Source organism: Amblyomma maculatum, chromosome 1 (assembly GCF_055883805.1).
Source record: "Amblyomma maculatum isolate TAMU_Amacu chromosome 1, ASM5588380v1, whole genome shotgun sequence".
Taxonomy (NCBI): domain Eukaryota; kingdom Metazoa; phylum Arthropoda; class Arachnida; order Ixodida; family Ixodidae; genus Amblyomma; species Amblyomma maculatum.
In genome coordinates this window covers 409,963,624-409,986,320 of record NC_139344.1, presented here as the reverse complement: position 1 = coordinate 409,986,320, position 22,697 = coordinate 409,963,624, and the positions used below count along the sequence as shown (strand labels likewise).

General features: G+C 43.7%; 1 protein-coding gene across 1 annotated transcript in view; it reads left to right on the top strand.

The window, feature by feature from the left end:
- The window catches only part of LOC146208918 (uncharacterized), a 28,511-nt gene extending 6,122 nt beyond the window's left edge, over positions 1–22,389 (top strand). The window contains exons 2-4 of the mRNA XM_084579503.1: positions 17,715–17,875; positions 21,223–21,287; positions 22,271–22,389. Coding sequence (XP_084435629.1) covers positions 17,715–17,875; positions 21,223–21,287; positions 22,271–22,389 — 345 coding nt within the window. The remainder of the gene's footprint in view (positions 1–17,714; positions 17,876–21,222; positions 21,288–22,270) is intronic.
- Positions 22,390–22,697: the final 308 nt, after the last annotated feature.

Genomic DNA, 22,697 nt, shown 5'->3' with positions numbered 1-22,697 from the left:
TCGTGGTCTACAAATATCAACTGAAAAGTGTTCGTTAGTTGCATTTACACGCAAGAACATGTCACCTTACACCGTACGCATTGATGGAAAAACAATACCCTACGAAAGCAGCCATCTCATTCTGGGAGTTATCATCGACCGAAATCTTTCGTGGACTCCCCATATTTCATCCATGAAAAAGAGGCTGACAGCAATTCCTCACGTACTTGCTTTTATTGGGGGTAAGTCATGGGGAGCGTCCGTGCGGTCGATGCTACAAGTGCATTATTTATGAGATTTTTTCGGTACAGCTTACCTGCACTTAGAAATATCAAGAAAACCAACTTAGGAATTCTACAGAGCATTCAAGTCTCAAGCCCTGCGAACCTGCCTGGGATTGCCGAAATGTGCCTCTACGGCTGCTACCATTTTAATTGCACAGGAACATCCCATATCTACTTAACTAACAGTTGACTCCCTGAGGGCACATGTCCGACAGATCTCTCGGGTTCCCTGTCATCATTTAGCCAGTCTTCTCATTACCAGGCCGCGTACATCATTTACAAAGACCGTTGATGCGCATCGCGCTATATTGCCATCCCAGTTTACACCCGCATCTAGACCGTCCTCTCCACTATGGAGCCTGCATAAACCACACGTGCTTCTTTCAATACCAGGGATCAGGAAGAAGGTCAAGCTATCGACGACAGAACTGAAACAAATCACTCTTGAATACTTCCGTGAGTACCATGCAGATTGTTTGCACGTCTACACCGATGGTTCAGTGAATGCCGTGAGTTCTTCAGGCTCCATGGTCATACCCTCAATTAATACAGAAATAAAAGTTAGGACAATTCACCAAACTTCTTCACCAGCTGCAGAGCTAACCGCTCTTCGTGTCGCAATTAGGGATATCAGTCAGCAGAGCCCCCAGCGGAGGTCTATTTTCACAGACTCAAAAGCAGCCCTGCAAGCATTAAAAGCGGCTCTTCACCGTGGAGCTCATGAACAACTCGTTGCGGAAATACGACAAATTCATCACTGTGCAATTAATGGAGGACATGACATCATCTTCCAGTGGCTTCCAGGACACAGCGGCATAGCGGGCAATCCTCGGACGGACGAAGTCGCACGAACAGCTACCACGACGGCGACTGTGTGTTGATTCCCTTTTCCAGGGCAGACGCAGCGGCCAGGCTTCGCGCACTTGCGCGGGAACACACACTCTCCTTGTGGAATTCTGGCCAGTTTGCGAACTGCCGCTTAAAATCCCTGGACCCTGACCTGAAGTTCCGCCTTCCACCTGACCTACCCCGACGCGAAGTAACTTTGCTGTGCCTCCTGTGGGTTGTTGTAGCATTCACAAACTCGTATTCCTTTATGATAGGCATGGCAAACAGCCCTACATGTACAAACTGTGGATGCGACGAGTCTATAGGCCACATTCTTTGTGAGCGCCCGATATACAGTGAGGAAAGGAAGTGTCTGTGCCGTTCGCTGGAGCATTTAGATGGACGCCCATTGAGTGAAACTAAGATTTTAGGTCCCCTGGCCACGGCGATCGTCTGCGGCGAAGGCCTCCCAGGCGCTGCTCCGCTTCATGAGAAGCACAGGCCTAATCGAAAGACTATGAATTTTCTATGACATGACTGTAACGTGATGTGATGTGGCGCGTCTATTATGTGACTGTATTAACTTCAACTATCCCTCTCTCACAACTTTTATATTCACTCATCCCCTTCCCCCATTGCAGGGTAGCAAACCGGTTGCTTTTACTGGTTAACCTCCCTGCCTTTCCTCGTCATCTTCCTCCTCCTTCTCCTTTATTGTATCATGGCAGCAGATGATTATGTGAGGAAGAATGATGAAATGATTAAAATAATGGAATGAGGTTTGCTGATTTTTTGAAGTCCAGGAGTAAGCGATGGTGATTCTGCGTCCCGGCAATATATACAGCAGGACTCCTTGTTGAGAGACCCGCTACCGGCAGGTACCTGATTTTTTACTGTCTCAGTGCTGGGCAGTCCTACAGCCAGTGGGGAATGGCGCCTTTAAGGTTTTCGCATTTGCATACCGGCAAACTGGGCAAGGACATAAATACCGGAAATTAGGCCACGTTCGAGTGACGGCAGGAGTGGGGCAACCCAACCCGGATCCTCCGAAGTGCAGCCTCCTCGATCTGCATGGTGGAGACCGCGGAGAGGGTTAGCGCGCACAAAGGGATGAGAACACGCGTGCGTCCCCGGAGGTGTTCCTTTCTTGATGAAAGGAGAGTGGTGCTGTCCAAATTAGGCAGCTGTGTGAACGATGACCCTAGGTTAAGAGGCTGGTCGCTAAATCTACATGTGTTCGACAAGGCAGACGGTTCAGTGGATTCCACTCAGTACTTATAGACTGAGCGATGCCTGCCGCGAACTGATTGATATCCTGGCAGATTCCTGTGTAGCGGCTCACATTTCGGAGCAATGAGACTGCTTGGACGGCGTCAGTACGGATGACAACGTGGGCCGCAGGAGGAAACATTATGGAGGTCATGACGTGGAGTGCCTCTTTAACTTCAACGAGTTTAGCACAAAGTGATATAGGCAATTCTGTTAGTTGAATCTTGGAGGTCTGATTAAAGCCAGGTCTGCACGGAGAGTCGACTGCTGTTCTTGCTTCGCAAACTTACAACACAATGAATCCTTGAAGCAAGTGACCCTCTTGCTCTTTCAATATCTGCCAAAACGACGATGCCGAGTTGATATACGTCGGCCTGCATTATCTGTTAGCTTGTCCATACTTTCTTGCACAAACCTTCAGGGAGAAAGAACTGGAGCTGGCGGCTGATGAATGGAATGTGTAATCGCATAAGCCACCTGTGCTTGCGTAGAGTGCGACGTACTGGCCTTACGTCTTCGAGCATCGTGGTGCTGTTGCACTAGCTCGTCGATGGTGTTCAGCTGCGCACTTTCTTGTAAGGCCACCAATATTGTTATGCATGAAATCCATGTAATGTGTTTTATTACCTCAAGGTGATACCCCATTGTGCTTTTCTAATATCTTGAAACATTGGTTGATAAACAACTGGCGACTGCCGAACTTCCTTCATCAATCAGCGTGCAACAGACGCACCAGCGCCACCCGTTTTAGGAGCAATTCTGCTAGTCAAGCCCAAAGTCTGAACGGCTTACTTTTTGCCTAAGAAAGCCAAGCAATCATTGACCCTGGTTGGTAAATCATCAAACCCAGACTTTTACACTCGGAATTTCTTGTTGTGCGGTGCCTGATACACAGAGACGAATTGGACTTACTGCAAGTTTACGACGGCCCTGTTGGGGTGCCTAACAGATAGACAAAATGGACTTGCTGCAAGGTTAAGACGTCTCAAACAATTGGCGACTGACGTGTATGTCGCTTTCTTCTGAAAACAAGGCCGATTGATGGACCGTAATTCCAGGATACATCAAAAGCTGATTGAAGTACAGCCTCGTGAGTGAGCAGATCTTGGTCAGTGTACCGCACCGGGATATAACCCACGTATTGCAAAAAAAAAAAAAACAATTTATTTCAGGGATTTTATGTAAGTACCGTGCTAACTGGAAGAAAATGATATTAATATTGGTGACAAAACCGATCCCTGGGTTATGTCATGTAGCGAAATGAATTAACCGCTTCATCACTGAGGCGTATTGCAAATTTTCTCGCTTTCAAATATGATTCTACAAAGCTACGCATTCTCAGAGGGAGCTGGAGCATGCCAATCGATATCTAGATGGCAGCATGACTGTTGTTATATATGTCTTTTTTGTGCTCATTGCTACAAACGTGCGCATATTATGGCAGCTCGTAGATGAAAGAACTGATTATCCCGGACCCAACACACGAATATCCAGCCCAACCACCGTGTCAAGCCTGAAGCACATGCAGTACTGCGTGTGTGACGAGCAGGCCATGTTGCTGTTTCAGAACGGTTGAGCAGAACAAACAGGGCACCAGTGAAGGCGTCCTGCACATTCCTGCCACGAGGGCTTGAAGTGGATTACACCTAATCTGGGTGAGGCGCGTTGAAGTCACCTCCGACTAAAATTGGACACCCCGAAGTTCTGTTGACGGACGCTTAATAACCATCCGCGGTTTATACGGGACGGGGCGCCACCGGCTGGTCTAACATCCAACTAAACGACAACCATTCCCTGCAGCAATTTCACAGCCACTGCGAAATTTTATATTATTTTGGCTAAGTTTCGAGAAAAAGGCGCTCATGAGTAACTCGCGTATCAACCTATACCATCGCCTTTTCTGCGAGACTGCCGTGTGTACACAAGGCTCATTGAAAAATACGTTTAACCAGTGAAGCCCGGGATTGATTGTAAAGCATTTGTTTCATGTAGAAACATTGCCCACGCCCGCAGCTTGTTAATTCGTAGTTGAGTCTTGAGCTTTCATACTTTCGTAGAAATGCCTGTGCAGTTCCACTGTAGCACAGCAGGACAAACAGCTATTGCCATTTTCGGGTTCTAGTCTAAGCGCTGCATTGTCACGGTTGTCAGGTTGGAAAAATGGCTGAATACATACCAGAGCAGTGATTTTTGGATAGTTATCCGTTGGCGTTTCGCTAAATTGGGGAGACGAAGGAAATGACACCGCTGTGTGGGAGGAAGTCGATGCTGCTGCGACATTGGTAGATGTGGCGGAAGATTCCACACCTCGTCGACATAGAGAAAACAGTTTACGGTGTTACCGGAGCTTGGTGACCTCCGCTAAAAGACGCGCGATCCGTTCATTTGCTGCGGCCATATCGTCCTGCGGCAGTTCCGTTCATATTGCGCTGTCGACTGACGTCGGCGCTGTTCCTTGCGCACCGTAGAGCTTGACACCCGCTACAGGTGATTAATCCACACGAGGCGGATGTACTTCGGCAAATCGTCGTCATCGTAATGGAAAGCCGCGAATCTTTTGGATGTCGGCACTGGCGTCGTGTTATGTATGCGCCAACGCTTGGTGTTCTAGTGACTAGCCGTTTGTATCGCCTCTTGCTTTGTTGAACAACTTGAGACGTTACATCGTAGTAGTCCTGTTTACTGAGGCAGCACAGAAGCGCAACGTTTCCTTCAGACGCACTTTTATCGGCAAGAATGAAGTGGAAACGTTTGAGTATGTGCCCAGTACGAAGATTAGCAACACACCGCATCGCTTTATATGACCGAGACCTTAAAATGCAACCGAGAGTAGTAAAGGGCGGCTGGTAGTGTCAGATGGCATTTCAAGATGATTATGCAAGAGCGCCCCTTTCCTATATACGTCAGGCCTGGTGCATGGGGCAGCACAGCTTACACTCAAGTGCAGCCTGATCCTCGTTGACGTTGGCGTAGTAAACGATGCAACGCTGCAAGTACGCCTGGGCACACACTGAAATCTCGCTTGCTTGTGAAATGCTCGTGAGCGTTTGCAGTCGTTTGGCAGCAGTGAGAGTCGGAACCCATACAGCTATAGTGTTCAACTCCCTGGCCGCGTGAAGGCCGAAAGCCTCTGGTTCCGAGACACGCGTCCAAGTTAGCCTGGAGAGGCCTGTTCGGTATATATGTGCCGCTTTCGTCGGACAGAGAGTTAATGGCCACTTTATAAGATGCCGATCCTGGAGTTTGTTATGCGATATCACAATTTCGAATGCTGTGATGGCGACGGCTTTGTGACCAAATAAACTCTATATGCTATCGCGTAATATCGCACCAACGCCTCGCATATTGCCTTCGACATCGGCGCGCACTAGTATACAGCCTCACACCACCGGCTTTTCCCATCAATGACGCACGGTGCGTTACAGTGCCCCCGCGCCGATGATGGTTCAACTGGCCCTACGAAATCACTATCGACCACTTAAAACGGGCTGTTTGTTCTGTAGAGAGGCGTAATATGCACTCGGTCGAGCTTGCCTGCAGGCGCCTTTACCTGACATGAATGGCACACCAGTGTTCCTTAAACACTCTCGCTACGTCTGGCCAGCAGCATGACCGATTTATTGGCTGCAGTGTTTCACGTTCATCGAGGTGCCTTGCGTACATCGAATTATGCGGCAGGCTTAAAACCTCAGTGTCATTCCGTTGTTATAGTGGCAATTTGGTCACTAGTGTCCGGACACTGCGATGAAGGAGCCGTTTTTCTCATCTAAGCATGCCGCGTGAGCCCTTGTTGGCCTGCACCCAAGTTTGTCTTGGAGATTCGTCGGCAAGCTGCGCCTTTCAGAATTGCTGCCTCGCTGCCTAGCTGCCTGGTTCATTTTGGTTTGGCTGGAAGCGGGCTTAGCGTTGACCGCGAACGCTACTGCATATATACTTGGCGCTATTGCTCGTATCCGGCTCGTCGTGTCTTATTTGTGAGCACTTCGACGGTTCCTAACCCCTCTGATTGGCTCGTTGGTCTCTCCGCAGGAAGCTGCTTGTATCACGCCGGCGCTTAGGTCGTCAGTCAGCGCGCACAGCACTCGTTCTTCGGACGGGCTGAATGACAGGCTTTGAAAATATTTGGTTTGTTCAGAGAAATATTTGCACGTAACTGAGGGCTTGCATCTTTTTCAAAAAGGAAAGTGCGTACATTTTTTGTTAGAAAGAAGAATCTTTTTTTTTATTTAACCTTGTCTGTGGCCTTGAGGACATTAAGGATTAAAGTGGTTGTTCACCAGGCTCTTTTCTTTTCATCCCTCATCTTTCTTTGTCATTCTTAAGTTGTGATATGTTGCGTGTTTGTGTTTGTTTCTATTCCCAAGCTCCTGCAGCGCAGCCACATGGCTGGCTGGTTTGCAAGTAATAACTGTTTATAGCGCGCTCCTATACATAAATTTGTTTCATAAATACCGTCGCATGAAGGAAAGGTGCCTGCGGGTCATAAGGGCCGAGTATCTGTCCAGGTATATTCAGTAACTGAAACGGTGAAATCGATTACCGATTAATAACAACATTCAAGATGAAAGAAAAAAAGAACACAAAGGCCGAGCATAGTGGCAACAGCTACGACCCCGTTTCAAAGGGGACGCTCCTATATTGCATCCATCGGTTAGAGGCTCCCACGTTTGGTTTCCACCTCACCGCCAGTAAACGTACTGTTGAGTGCAATGCATTCACTTTAAAATTTTGCCGCTCAAGTGATATTTAAAAAATTTATTTATTTATTTCTTATACACCTCAAATGCCCCAAGCAGGGGTATTACATGAGGAGAAATACAAGGCAATACAAAACATCAATACAAACAGATACACTTTGTTTTAAAGAACAATATTTTCGATTAGGTTTTTAAAATGAATATTACTGGTGTGGAATGCGGCTTCGGCAAGCCGGCCATTCCAGTCGATTAATGTTTGAACAAAAAAAGAATTCAGGTGCGATGTAGTGCGTGCGTGAGGTACGGATAAACTGCTTTGGCATGGCTGGTGCGAAGGGAGATGTGATAAGCTGGTTTGATGCGAGGGATAAGTAACAAATTTATGAAAGAGTAGTTTTGAGCCGGGTCTCGAGGTCGGGTAGGTTAGTTTTAGGTTTCATGACAGTGACACTAGAACGATAAGAGTAATCTGAGTGGATGAATCTAGCAGCGCGGTTCTGAACTGATTCAAGTGTTTTAGTCAAATAAAGAAAGTGAGGGTCCCAAACTGAGCATGCATATTCCAGCTTAAGATGAACTAACGTGATGTAGGCGAGATACTTAACAGAATAAGAAGTTATGGTAAACTACGTCATAAATAACGCCCATTCCGAATTTTAAAGCGAATGGTTTTCTTGGCTCTCGCACGCCGTGTACGGATGGTGTGATTAGAAAACATCCTTCGCACTGACAAAACATTTGTCGGCTTCACCGGGAATCGAACCACTATCCCTCCTATATGTAGCCGAACGCACAAAGCACTACACCACGCTGGGCTCGTAGGAAACAATAGGACTTTTTGACGGATTAGTTGGCACATGATCTTGGTTGTTATAGCGCTTAAGAAACACACAGGAAGAAAGACACAAAAGGACAGAAGCGCTTCTGTCCTTTTGTGTCTTTCTTCCTGTGGTGTTTCTTCAGCGCTATAAAAATCAAGTGGGAAACAGATCTTAGTTCCCTGTGGCTAGCGTAAGAATGACAGTGACGATGCAGTTAGTGATCATGATAATGCCAGCGATGACAATGGCAATGCCTTAAAGGCCTACTTGACCGAAAATCCTCGCCGGTTAACAATGCTCCCAATGCACCGGCAATGTAACCAACATTACTAATCTGCGTTTTTAAGGCTGTAAAGCGTTTGGTCTTATAGTTACAAGCGGTTAAAAGGTTTGGTAGCAGACGACGCAGCCCTCTAACGGCGTGCTAAGCAACTAAGCATCTAACCGGAAATTTCGTACATTTGAGGCGCTCCGCCGCTAAGCGGCTCCGCTACCACTGCCGCTACCCGTGCGCGAGCGGCCCTTTCGCTTTGCTATCTTCGCGTGCTATTTGCTTTTGCGCTGCTGCGTCTAGGTAGTCTCGCTGCGAATGCTGACTTGGCTACTGTGGCGCCAATATCTGAATTTTTGGCACCATGCCAACAAAATTCGTCGCTGTTGGTTGCTGCAACACGCACTCGGTTTCGAGGATCAGCCTCATCGGTTTCCGAAGAGCGATAAGCTGCGCAAGTTATGGGTCTTGGCGTTGAAGGAAGCGAGACCGATGGGAGCCGAGCAAGACAAGCGTTCTTTGTTCGGCGCACTTCAAAGCTGAGGACTTTGTGCATGACGCCGACATCGCCGCAGTTTGCCGTACAATCAGCTGAAACGACTTTTGAAGCCCGATGCGTTGCCGGAAAGCGTGGCGTGACATGGTCCATAGGGTCGCGAAGAGTCGGACACGACTGAACTGAACTGAACTGAACTGCGTTGCCTTCAGTTTTCGCACACTGCAAACGCAGCGAGAACCTTCGGCCAGCCTTCGAGAAGCGCCGTCGTATGGAGGTGATTATGCTTCTTTACAGTTGATATTACAGTGTTGCACCACCGCAGCCTTTATCGCTTTGTATTAATTTTTGTAGATCGTGAATAACGCCTTAGCGGCGTCTGCTACTTCGAGCGTGGGCTCGTCTTCGGCAATCATTGCAGCGCCTGAAAGCAACCCAGATATCTGTCTCGATGTTTGCAGTAACCCTGCAGTGTCAACATGTCATGGTAAGCTGTAGGAACTTACTTCAAAAAAGACGCTTTAGTGCGATATCGATAGGACACTGTAGCTGTATATGTGGCCGCGGCGCGCGAAAGCACCGACGTTTGGTGCTTGACAGAAACCTCGCTAAAACTTGTATAGTTCCTTACAAGGAATAGCTTTTCTGCCACTGTCCATGGAATGGCCAGAATGGCCATGGCACATTTAGTGATGTATCGTCAAGTGACACATGGAAAAAAAATAATAAAAAGAAATTGTTTAAAACCTCGCTAAAACTTGTATAGTTCCTTACAAGGAATAGCTTTTCTGCCACTGTCCATGGAATGGCCAGAATGGCCATGGCACATTTAGTGATGTATAGTCAATTGACACATGGAAAAAATAATAAAAATAAATTGTTTAAAACCTCGCTAAAACTTGTATAGTTCCTTACAAGGAATAGCTTTTCTGCCACTGTCCATGGAATGGCCAGAATGGCCATGGCACATTTAGTGATGTATCGTCAAGTGACACATGGAAAAAAATAATAAAAAGAAATTGTTTAAAACCTCGCTAAAACTTGTATAGTTCCTTACAAGGAATAGCTTTTCTGCCACTGTCCATGGAATGGCCAGAATGGCCATGGCACATTTAGTGATGTATCGTCAAGTGACACATGAAAAAAAATAATAAAAAGAAATTGTTTAAAACCTCGCTAAAACTTGTATAGTTCCTTACAAGGAATAGCTTTTCTGCCACTGTCCATGGAATGGCCAGAATGGCCATGGCACATTTAGTGATGTATCGTCAAGTGACACATGGAAAAAAATAATAAAAAGAAATTGTTTAAAACCTCGCTAAAACTTGTATAGTTCCGTACAAGGAATAGCTTTTCTGCCACTGTCCATGGAATGGCCAGAATGGCCATGGCACATTTAGTGATGCATCGTCAAGTGACACATGGAAAAAAATAATAAAAAGAAATTGTTTAAAACCTCGCTAAAACTTGTATAGTTCCTTACAAGGAATAGCTTTTCTGCCACTGTCCATGGAATGGCCAGAATGGCCATGGCACATTTAGTGATGTATCGTCAAATGACACATGGAAAAAAAATAATAAAAAGAAATTGTTTAAAACCTCGCTAAAACTTGTATAGTTCCTTACAAGGAATAGCTTTTCTGCCACTGTCCATGGAATGGCCAGAATGGCCATGGCACATTTAGTGATGTATCGTCAAGTGACACATGGAAAAAAATAATAAAAAGAAATTGTTTAAAACCTCGCTAAAACTTGTACAGTTCCTTACAAGGAATAGCTTTTCTGCCACTGTCCATGGAATGGCCAGAATGGCCATGGCACATTTAGTGATGTATCCTCAAGTGACACATGGAAAAAAATAATAAAAAGAAATTGTTTAAAACCTCGCTAAAACTTGTATAGTTCCTTACAAGGAATAGCTTTTCTGCCACTGTCCATGGAATGGCCAGAATGGCCATGGCACATTTAGTGATGTATCGTCAAGTGACACATGGAAAAAAAATAATAAAAAGAAATTGTTTAAAACCTCGCTAAAACTTGTATAGTTCCTTACAAGGAATAGCTTTTCTGCCACTGTCCATAAAATGGCCAGAATGGCCATGGCACATTTAGTGATGTATCGTCAAGTGACACATGGAAAAAAATAATAAAAAGAAATTGTTTAAAACCTCGCTAAAACTTGTATAGTTCCTTACAAGGAATAGCTTTTCTGCCACTGTCCATGGAATGGCCAGAATGGCCATGGCACATTTAGTGATGTATCGTCAAGTGACACATGGAAAAAAATAATAAAAAGAAATTGTTTAAAACCTCGCTAAAACTTGTTTAGTTCCTTACAAGGAATAGCTTTTCTGCCACTGTCCATGGAATGGCCAGAATGGCCATGGCACATTTAGTGATGTATCGTCAAGTGACACATGGAAAAAAATAATAAAAAGAAATTGTTTAAAACCTCGCTAAAACTTGTATAGTTCCTTACAAGGAATAGCTTTTCTGCCACTGTCCATGGAATGGCCAGAATGGCCATGGCACATTTAGTGATGTATCGTCAAGTGACACATGGAAAAAAATAATAAAAAGAAATTGTTTAAAACCTCGCTAAAACTTGTATAGTTCCTTACAAGGAATAGCTTTTCTGCCACTGTCCATGGAATGGCCAGAATGGCCATGGCACATTTAGTGATGTATCGTCAAGTGACACATGGAAAAAAATAATAAAAAGAAATTGTTTAAAACCTCGCTAAAACTTGTATAGTTCCTTACAAGGAATAGCTTTTCTGCCACTGTCCATGGAATGGCCACAATGGCCATGGCACATTTAGTGATGTATCGTCAAGTGACACATGAAAAAAAATAATAAAAAGAAATTGTTTAAAACCTCGCTAAAACTTGTATAGTTCCTTACAAGGAATAGCTTTTCTGCCACTGTCCATGGAATGGCCAGAATGGCCATGGCACATTTAGTGATGTATCGTCAAGTGACACATGGAAAAAAATAATAAAAAGAAATTGTTTAAAACCTCGCTAAAACTTGTATAGTTCCTTACAAGGAATAGCTTTTCTGCCACTGTCCATGGAATGGCCAGAATGGCCATGGCACATTTAGTGATGTATCGTCAAGTGACACATGGAAAAAAAATAATAAAAAGAAATTGTTTAAAACCTCGCTAAAACTTGTATAGTTCCTTACAAGGAATAGCTTTTCTGCCACTGTCCATGGAATGGCCAGAATGGCCATGGCACATTTAGTGATGTATCGTCAAGTGACACATGGAAAAAAATAATAAAAATAAATTGTTTAAAACCTCGCTAAAACTTGTATAGTTCCTTACAAGGAATAGCTTTTCTGCCACTGTCCATGGAATGGCCAGAATGGCCATGGCACATTTAGTGATGTATCGTCAAGTGACACATGGAAAAAAATAATAAAAAGAAATTGTTTAAAACCTCGCTAAAACTTGTATAGTTCTTTACAAGGAATAGCTTTTCTGCCACTGTCCATGGAATGGCCAGAATGGCCATGGCACATTTAGTGATGTATGGTCAAGTGACACATGGAAAAAAATAATAAAAAGAAATTGTTTAAAACCTCGCTAAAACTTGTATAGTTCCTTACAAGGAATAGCTTTTCTGCCACTGTCCATGGAATGGCCAGAATGGCCATGGCACATTTAGTGATGTATCGTCAAGTGACACATGGAAAAAAATAATAAAAAGAAATTGTTTAAAACCTCGCTAAAACTTGTATAGTTCCTTACAAGGAATAGCTTTTCTGCCACTGTCCATGGAATGGCCAGAATGGCCATGGCACATTTAGTGATGTATCGTCAAGTGACACATGGAAAAAAAATAATAAAAAGAAATTGTTTAAAACCTCGCTAAAACTTGTATAGTTCCTTACAAGGAATAGCTTTTCTGCCACTGTCCATGGAATGGCCAGAATGGCCATGGCACATTTAGTGATGTATCGTCAAGTGACACATGGAAAAAAATAATAAAAATAAATTGTTTAAAACCTCGCTAAAACTTGTATAGTTCCTTACAAGGAATAGCTTTTCTGCCACTGTCCATGGAATGGCCAGAATGGCCATGGCACATTTAGTGATGTATCGTCAAGTGACACATGGAAAAAAATAATAAAAAGAAATTGTTTAAAACTTCGCTAAAACTTGTATAGTTCCTTACAAGGAATAGCCTTTCTGCCACTGTCCATGGAATGGCCAGAATGGCCATGGCACATTTAGTGATGTATCGTCAAGTGACACATGGAAAAAAATAATAAAAAGAAATTGTTTAAAACTTCGCTAAAACTTGTATAGTTCCTTACAAGGAATAGCTTTTCTGCCACTGTCCATGGAATGGCCAGAATGGCCATGGCACATTTAGTGATGTATCGTCAAGTGACACATGGAAAAAAATAATAAAAAGAAATTGTTTAAAACCTCGCTAAAACTTGTATAGTTCCTTACAAGGAATAGCTTTTCTGCCACTGTCCATGGAATGGCCAGAATGGCCATGGCACATTTAGTGATGTATCGTCAAGTGACACATGGAAAAAAATAATAAAAAGAAATTGTTTAAAACTTCGCTAAAACTTGTATAGTTCCTTACAAGGAATAGCTTTTCTGCCACTGTCCATGGAATGGCCACAATGGCCATGGCACATTTAGTGATGTATCGTCAAGTGACACATGGAAAAAAATAATAAAAAGAAATTGTTTAAAACTTCGCTAAAACTTGTATAGTTCCTTACAAGGAATAGCTTTTCTGCCACTGTCCATGGAATGGCCACAATGGCCATGGCACATTTAGTGATGTATCGTCAAGTGACACATGGAAAAAAATAATAAAAAGAAATTGTTTAAAACTTCGCTAAAACTTGTATAGTTCCTTACAAGGAATAGCTTTTCTGCCACTGTCCATGGAATGGCCAGAATGGCCATGGCACATTTAGTGATGTATCGTCAAGTGACACATGGAAAAAAATAATAAAAAGAAATTGTTTAAAACCTCGCTAAAACTTGTATAGTTCCTTACAAGGAATAGCTTTTCTGCCACTGTCCATGGAATGGCCAGAATGGCCATGGCACATTTAGTGATGTATCGTCAAGTGACACATGGAAAAAAATAATAAAAAGAAATTGTTTAAAACTTCGCTAAAACTTGTATAGTTCCTTACAAGGAATAGCTTTTCTGCCACTGTCCATGGAATGGCCAGAATGGCCATGGCACATTTAGTGATGTATCGTCAAGTGACACATGGAAAAAAATAATAAAAAGAAATTGTTTAAAACCTCGCTAAAACTTGTATAGTTCCTTACAAGGAATAGCTTTTCTGCCACTGTCCATGGAATGGCCAGAATGGCCATGGCACATTTAGTGATGTATCGTCAAGTGACACATGGAAAAAAATAATAAAAAGAAATTGTTTAAAACTTCGCTAAAACTTGTATAGTTCCTTACAAGGAATAGCTTTTCTGCCACTGTCCATGGAATGGCCACAATGGCCATGGCACATTTAGTGATGTATCGTCAAGTGACACATGGAAAAAAATAATAAAAAGAAATTGTTTAAAACTTCGCTAAAACTTGTATAGTTCCTTACAAGGAATAGCTTTTCTGCCACTGTCCATGGAATGGCCAGAATGGCCATGGCACATTTAGTGATATATCGTCAAGTGACACATGGAAAAAAATAATAAAAAGAAATTGTTTAAAACTTCGCTAAAACTTGTATAGTTCCTTACAAGGAATAGCTTTTCTGCCACTGTCCATGGAATGGCCAGAATGGCCATGGCACATTTAGTGATGTATCGTCAAGTGACACATGGAAAAAAATAATAAAAAGAAATTGTTTAAAACTTCGCTAAAACTTGTATAGTTCCTTACAAGGAATAGCTTTTCTGCCACTGTCCATGGAATGGCCACAATGGCCATGGCACATTTAGTGATGTATCGTCAAGTGACACATGGAAAAAAATAATAAAAAGAAATTGTTTAAAACTTCGCTAAAACTTGTATAGTTCCTTACAAGGAATAGCTTTTCTGCCACTGTCCATGGAATGGCCACAATGGCCATGGCACATTTAGTGATGTATCGTCAAGTGACACATGGAAAAAAATAATAAAAAGAAATTGTTTAAAACTTCGCTAAAACTTGTATAGTTCCTTACAAGGAATAGCTTTTCTGCCACTGTCCATGGAATGGCCACAATGGCCATGGCACATTTAGTGATGTATCGTCAAGTGACACATGGAAAAAAATAATAAAAAGAAATTGTTTAAAACTTCGCTAAAACTTGTATAGTTCCTTACAAGGAATAGCTTTTCTGCCACTGTCCATGGAATGGCCACAATGGCCATGGCACATTTAGTGATGTATCGTCAAGTGACACATGGAAAAAAATAATAAAAAGAAATTGTTTACTGACACATTCCTGGTCACCTATCTGAGCTTGTAGTTTCGTTCACATTTCATTATGTTGGTCTTACTGCTATACCACTTTTTTTATCTGTACAAACTCAATTGTTTTTTCTACCGATTTATACGTTTTGTGTGTCCATGTTTGTTATAATAAAGGCTGTTATCTGTAGTTGTCTCCACGTTCTGGAAAATGGCATCTATAGTTTCTCATTAGCACCTGATGTTGCACTTCTCTACATTGGCGCGTCTGCTATTGTAATCTATGACAGATTTTATTTTTTAATATTACATATTGTTCATTTTGTTTGGATAGCCACTGTTTCAGGGTCACTGATTTTTTTTAATAAAGCATAGTAGCTTATACAAGGAAAAATTTAGATCAGTTCATCTGCCCACCGGCCAGCCGTGTATAATGCCTCGTCGGGCGGTTCGTTCCGCGAATGATGAAAAAAAATCTTAACTTGTTTGACGAAGATTCCTGGCACTAGATATTACTTTTGCCATGACAAAGCTAGGCAGTTAGTTTTATCAGCGAAAACGAAACTGAAACGCATGTTTTGCCTTTCGGCTTTTGGGGTACATAACAATAACAACCTACCACATACGTGACATATGCTTCATTGTACAAGCAAACATGTCGGATATTAGCTGCGATCGCCAATCTGGCGAAGTGTCTTCGGATGAAGAGACCAGATATGGGGTCGTTCCATGTCAATTCGAGCCGAGAAGCGATTCCGCCGAGCGCAACAGCAGTTCACAGTACCCGCCTTCGACTCCAAACCCCCCTAAATTAGACAGGATTATGAGCACGGCATGGTACGTATTCATGGATGCGTGTGTTGGACTGCTTCGTTGGAAATGCATGTGCACGCTTTTATCGCAGGTGCAGCTGCGCCAGATGCATAGTAATGCCAACCTGCGCGGAATGTGTTGCCGCGAAGATCAGCAGGTCCTGTTAAAGATAATAAATGGCCAGACTTGCGTCACCGAAAACGCCGAATTCGTGACATACTGCCTCACGCAATTCATTCTCGAGGTCGATCGTACACGAAACTACAACATTACCACCTGCGCTTTCACGACGTCGTTGAAGTGAATGCGTAAGCTATTTCAGTGATTATTTCCAAATGCACACAATGTGATTTTGACTATATTCTGCATTATTTCTCAGTCGATATAGGTACACTGCATACCGACAGTTTGCGTGGTGGGCGTATGGTCGGCTAGGCCCAGCTGTGTCGTAACACTGATAAGAAAAACATTCCCATCGGTTGAGTACACGGGCTTCAAATGGTCCTAGGTAAGTGTGTTAAGAAACTCGCTTCATATATGACACATTTTTGTGTACCATACCTACTAAACTACGTTATTTCTATACAGCGGCATGATGCTCCGAAGTACGATGCCTTCCCATCAACGACACCAGCATCATTTCGTGTTCATGGAATAAAGAGGAGATTCTGATTTTGAAAGACGTAAAACTTTCCTGCTTTCTTCGTTCACTTTACAAAGGACATCTATTCTTCTTATGCAATCGGCCTGGATGCACCGTACTGTCACTGAATCACCTCGCGTTTTTTACCCCTGCTCGAATTTGCCATGCAATACCCGTGTCTGTCTGTAGAAATGACTTGAAGCAATCGGCTATTTGCTCTTTGGTTATACTGGATTATGCTTGATTCATTAAATGTGACCGAACTCCGCATAAGCTCAAATTAAATACTTTAAGGCGAATATAGCTGCGTGACACGTGTAGTGCGAGCACTTTGGTCACTGTGAAATGCTTTCAAACCTGTCGTACACAGACCACAGGTATTTTACTCGAATGTAGGTGTTCACAGGCGGCATCGCGTGTTCGTTTACATATTATAGTCTTACAAAAGCAAAAAGCATCACGCGCAACCGCTTTCAGCGCTTTGCAGTCAACGCTTTGCAACAGCCGCCCCAGCAGACGACGCACACGTTTCCTGTCTCAAACAAGCGTCACTTCCGGCGAGCGGTAATGGCGCCTGTTTTTCAGTTTCGGTTCTAAAAATGCTGATTTTTACGTCCCGCTTGCGCCGTAACTTCTATGGCCTGAAAGGTTATATTTTTATGGTAGCATGCTCTACATGTATACTATACAAACGTAGCTTTTTTGATGCCTAGAAAATTTGTGTAAAGTAGGCCTTTAAGGTGATAATTATGATGAGGATTACAGTAGAGATGACATTGACGATGCGGTGAATGAAATCAGTCCCGCAGAGTGGCTTTCTCCTTAAGTCTCCTCATGTGCGCTGCGTCCACAAAATCAGCATTATTATACCACAAGCCTGCTTCCATTGCTACATGTTCGTATATTGAAAGGCGGCAGTATAAAATGTAAAAATATAAGAACTGGATATTCGTTCACCGAAAATGTAATACCTTTCTTATTTACTTTATCGTCATGGTAATACTTAGGGCTCTCTTCTCGCAACTTGCACGTGATGGAGGGTAAGCCCGCTTGCTTCACAGGAAAAGAGCAGTGAGGGCTTGACTATGTCAGGGGATGTCGACTTCCGGAAAAGGCATAGTGCCACAATTATTATCAGTTATGTGCCGTGAAACTTGCAGCAACATGCACCAGCTAGACGACCAATCTGCTTCTGAATTTCCCCATGCAGATGATCGGGTACTTCCCTAGTATGACTGCAATCTACGCATCCCCTCCGGCTGAAGGCGAAAGTGTGCCGCAGTGTTTGCATGGTGTACTCACGCAGTACCAACCGGATGGTGGCAACATTACCTACGTGTGGACCATGAGAGATGACAGCGGTAAAGAAAGGTGAACCCTCACTATTTACCACATATCCTGTTTCTTTTGCTTTCAGCGCACTAAGTTCTGCTGAAGAGTGCAAATATCTTTTTTAGCAAACTCCATGTTCATCTCAGGTAAACAATACCCAGGTACAAACGATACAGCGTAACTCATCCCATATTTCTATGCACCTTTCTAAGTCATGTTCACTTTTGGACCTTCCCACAATAATTATTCCATATTCTGCCACACGTCTCTGGATGAAAGCAGCAGATTTTAGGCCTTCGGTCTATTGACGTACTTTCTGGTTTGCATCCAGAGATGTTTGTACAGTCACATCCCGGACATGCCACATCACATCACGTCACAGTCATATCACGTAACATAACAGCAAACTCATAGCCTTTCGACTTTTTAAAGTCTCCACGGGCCACCGTGGTTAGTTCTCCCCTTTAAAATTCCCAGTGGTCGCATCACCCGCCGGGCCTCACTCCTTCAAGGATGTGATATTCGTGTGGTTTATCGCAATGGCAGAAGGCATACTGACGCTGATGTTTGTTTCGCTCCCCTATGCCCGCTGACAATGTTTGCTTTCTTCTCTCGACTGTCCTTCGTTATATTTGAACAATATTGCCACTGAGCCGCACAAATTCCTTGATCACCCCTCGCTTTAGCTTTCTCTCCAATCATTCCGCCATTTGGACATATGGAGCAGTCCGTAGCACCACCAAGCTGCCTACTACACAATCGCATTAGGCTCTTGTATCACCGAAGTTGTCTTTGTATGATGGACACGAAGGCATTTAATCTCGGAAATAAGCACCTTGTTCTCCAAAGATCCTCAATCCGCTTGCTCCTATGCCTTCAAGATCTATGCATAGACTTGTCTTCGCTGCTATTGGCGCAATATGTAAACATTCATTCTCTTTCAGGGTGAATGAAAAACGAGTTTCTGTCTCTATTCGAAGCGTTGTTGCATTCCACTCGACCGCACGTCGAAGCAAAGGGGCGCAGCCACAGGGGCGCAGTCCCTCTTGGACTTGGTAGTACAGAGGAGATTGCGCTTCACATGGGGTGATATTTTGTTTTTATGAGCAGTCGTGTAGGATTCTCTAGCGCTGCTGCTCAGCTTGACAATAGGCGACACTATACAACTGCGCCCTGAAGTTCGTTCGCTTTTTTCTCTGGCTGTCAACTGCGCGAGTTTGGTCATGATCATACGGGCCGGATGAAGCATCCGCCTTGCCCATCGAACCCTGCCGACAGGGTTGGCACTGACCTGATAATGGGGGAATAGGAATGTGCACTGGATGAGCAATGGTGATTGCAGTCAAGAAATATTTACCCTCTAAGCCGAAACTGACGCCCTCCTTGCTGCTAAGACAGGCAGTGCTGTCACCTTCATTTTACAATTCTTACTTCTCCACGGAGAACGGCAACAGTCGTTGAACAACCAAGGATGTGTGTTTCTATCTTTTGTGGTTTCATTCTTCCTGCAACAATGATACGCTACTAATTGCACCACTACTGCCTACCACCTGGCCACTAGTGGCCTGACTGTACGGCTTAATCGAAGGCTGCGCAAACGTAAGCGGCTGCTGCACATTACAACTGGGACACAGAGCTGCGCTCTGAAAAGTACGCTCACAACGCCAATACGCACAGAAGCACACATTTCTCGTCAGTTTTACTATTTTATGCGCTTGAGCCAAGTTTCCCCTTTACAACAATCCTCCTTATCGGCCCAGCTTCTTTCTCTTTGCCCCGCCATTTCCAAAGCCTGTAGATACCCTGAAGAGTGCTGACAGTTCGCTCGATCGTTCACGTCCGATGGTCATGGGCGACAGAGACACCGCTCCAACAGCTCTCACGATAGAGATAGGTTCCTTCCGTACACCCTTGTTTGGTTTCATGTGCCTTCTGCTTCAAGTACTTCAAGTACTCCAAGTACCAAAATCTCCACTTCGTTCTTACGGGTGCTTCTCCAGTAATCTGCATAGCTGAGCACGTAACGTCCTGGTAAGATATCAGATGAGGTGGGCGCGACATTATCCAGTGAAGTTGCACTAAGACAAACACGTTTTAATGCTCTCTAGGTCGCCCGTATGGCTCTCTCGGAGCGCTGACTAAGGAATATGAACTGCAGCCTGGGCGCCGGCGCGAGCCTATAGAGCAACGACTGCTAGTGGTCGATTATGTGAGTTCCCACATTTTCGAGCCCTATAGAAAGCTCTGCGTTCTCTGCGAAAGCTATGAGTTCTCATAGCTATAGAAGCTCTGCGAAAGCTGTGAGTTCTCATACAATAAAGCCAATTCAAAGGGATATATCCCAATCCAATATTTTGACGAGCCTTGCGCGACTGTTCCTAAAAAGCGAATAAGAGTGTTCAAAACTCCAAATAGCGAGCCGCTACGCGAGGTAATGCTGTACGGCACTGAAACCTACGAAGTTATAGCTACAGCTCTCATGACTCAGCAGACTCGACAGGCTCAACACTGATCTCCACTTGATGCGATGCAAAAGAAAGTCCGCATCTCACCTCTGTGACAATTGAATAAAAATTACCATACAAAACCTTAAAACGAAATTGCCCTTTGCATCCTGAACGTAGCGAATAATCTGGTGCCACATCCCTGGACGATAAATATTTAGGAACGACGGGCTTCGGCAAATGGACTTCGTGACCAGCCATTTAATCAAGGTTTTCAAAATTAACCACCCTCCCTCCTTTCGTTCGAGCTTGGATGCACTAATGAATAGATTGAACGTCAGTACTCGACTGGACCAAATGCAGTAGCAAGCTGTGCATCTACAGGCTCTCTTGTGCATGGAAACTACGGCGTGCTTCATTGAAACCTACTGTCAATTTCTGGAAAGTTATTTAACGCTTCGAGACCGCATTCTAAATATTTCAAACGATTTCGATCAGGAACCTTTTATTTGATCCCCGGTTTGCATACGCACATGTTTTGCTCAAATTGTGTGGCATAAGCATCATTTTCTATGTTCAGTAGTTTCTGTATTGGATCCAGGGCAGAACGAGAGAAAGAAGATGGCTACATAGTATGAGGGAGCACTGAACAACGGTAGAGGGGTGAGCCTCAGTTCGCAAGTCGGGGCAACCTATCGACAAGTGCACTTGTCTTGGTCTGGCGTCCAGACTAAGACCAGTCCACTTGTCGAAACGTTGGCTCCACCTGCGAACTGGGGCTCCCACTCTACCATTGTTAGCATTCTGTCATTCTGTGTGAACGTAATTTATAATTCTTTTTTTTTTTTGCCTTCAACCTTTTTTGTTTTTTCTCAAAGCCGCCGATACTTGGAACATAGTACTGCCCACTGTACGACTAAATAATTATCGCTTTCTTCCCAGCACAATTATCCATCAAGTTTCCAAGGGACCTTCACTGGACCAAGCTAACGTTACCAGTTCAAATGGTATGAAGTGTGTTTCAACATGATGTTAAAGTGTAGCGCTAGGATATATTTTCTTAAGAAGTTTTGTTATCGGCGGATTAAAGTAACCCCAAATTCAGCATCTCCGCGGACTGCATGGAGGTTCCCGGAATAAGAACAGCGTACTTTATTTTTACGAAGGTTTACCATATTTACTGTGAGAGCTCCGTAGGGCCCTTAGCCGTCCGTGTTGACCACAAATGGCGTCATGGGAGGACAGAAAACACTGCTTCGGCTATTCTTTTTTGCACGTTACGAAGGCGAACCGCTGAAATATTTTTTGTTAGCATGTTTGATTCCTATACATATATTTGCATTTATTGCAGAGGTGTACGAACAGCACATTTTGCTAATTTGCGAATGGAATAGATTACGACTATTGCACCTCCGTTACATAGTCAAACAGCAATAGCGCAATTTACAATTTATCGACCTTCCAATGTTATTAGGCTTCAATGTCGTGTATTCTATAGGTTTTCTTAGGGTATATGCATGGTGCTTTTTTAAACAATATAAAGATCTGCTCGAAACTATTCATTGCAGTTGGAGGTTGGTGACCCATATTGCATGGTGTAGTTGGCACTAGTGGTGCATAAAATTATGCTTGAGTTTGTACCCGTGACAAAATCTTCGAGAACTTTTAAATAGAAGTATAAATTAAAAAAAACAAACAAATGCCGGCCTTGTTACTTCGTGGTACAAATATATCCCCTCTACTAAACCTGGCTTCGCGCGTAGAATTGATTTTCAACTGTCTCCAGCAAGTTCCAACAAAACTTGGGACAAAACTTCGTGTTGCGCACATTCGGAACATTTCAGATTCGCTGAAGTTTTTTTTACTAAGTCCTATTTAATCCGTGTATATATTGCTAAAATTTTGAAAAACACCAGATATCATGTTGTACCAGAATCAGGTATCAAAATCAGCGAGATGAATAGAATTACGTAGTTTCTTCTTTTTTCAGATCCCGGCAACAGCTTCATTGCCACTGCACCCTACACCGACTACAAGACATGTTTCGTCCTTCAAACAGGGGACCTCGGAGGGCGTAAGGCGAAGTTTTCACATACGAGCGACGTTTGATGTAGTGGTTTAGATTTTTCCCAGTCATGGCGCAAAGACATCCTCCATGTGGTGCCCTTGAGTTGGAAGGGTGCGAAAAGCGTTGAAGGGACAGTCTGCGGTAGGAAACGAGATAAAAGCATTGATATTCTGGAAGATAACACCACATGGTGGCAGTAAGTGGTGCAGCTCGTGGTTTAGAGAGGATTGCACATTTTCAACTGTTCAAAACGTAAGGTCAAAAAGTACTACCTTGCGGCGTCCACTACCTACGTCTAGCAAGATAAACGGCTAGCAAGATAACTTTGTAAACGGCCTGGAGCGTTTAC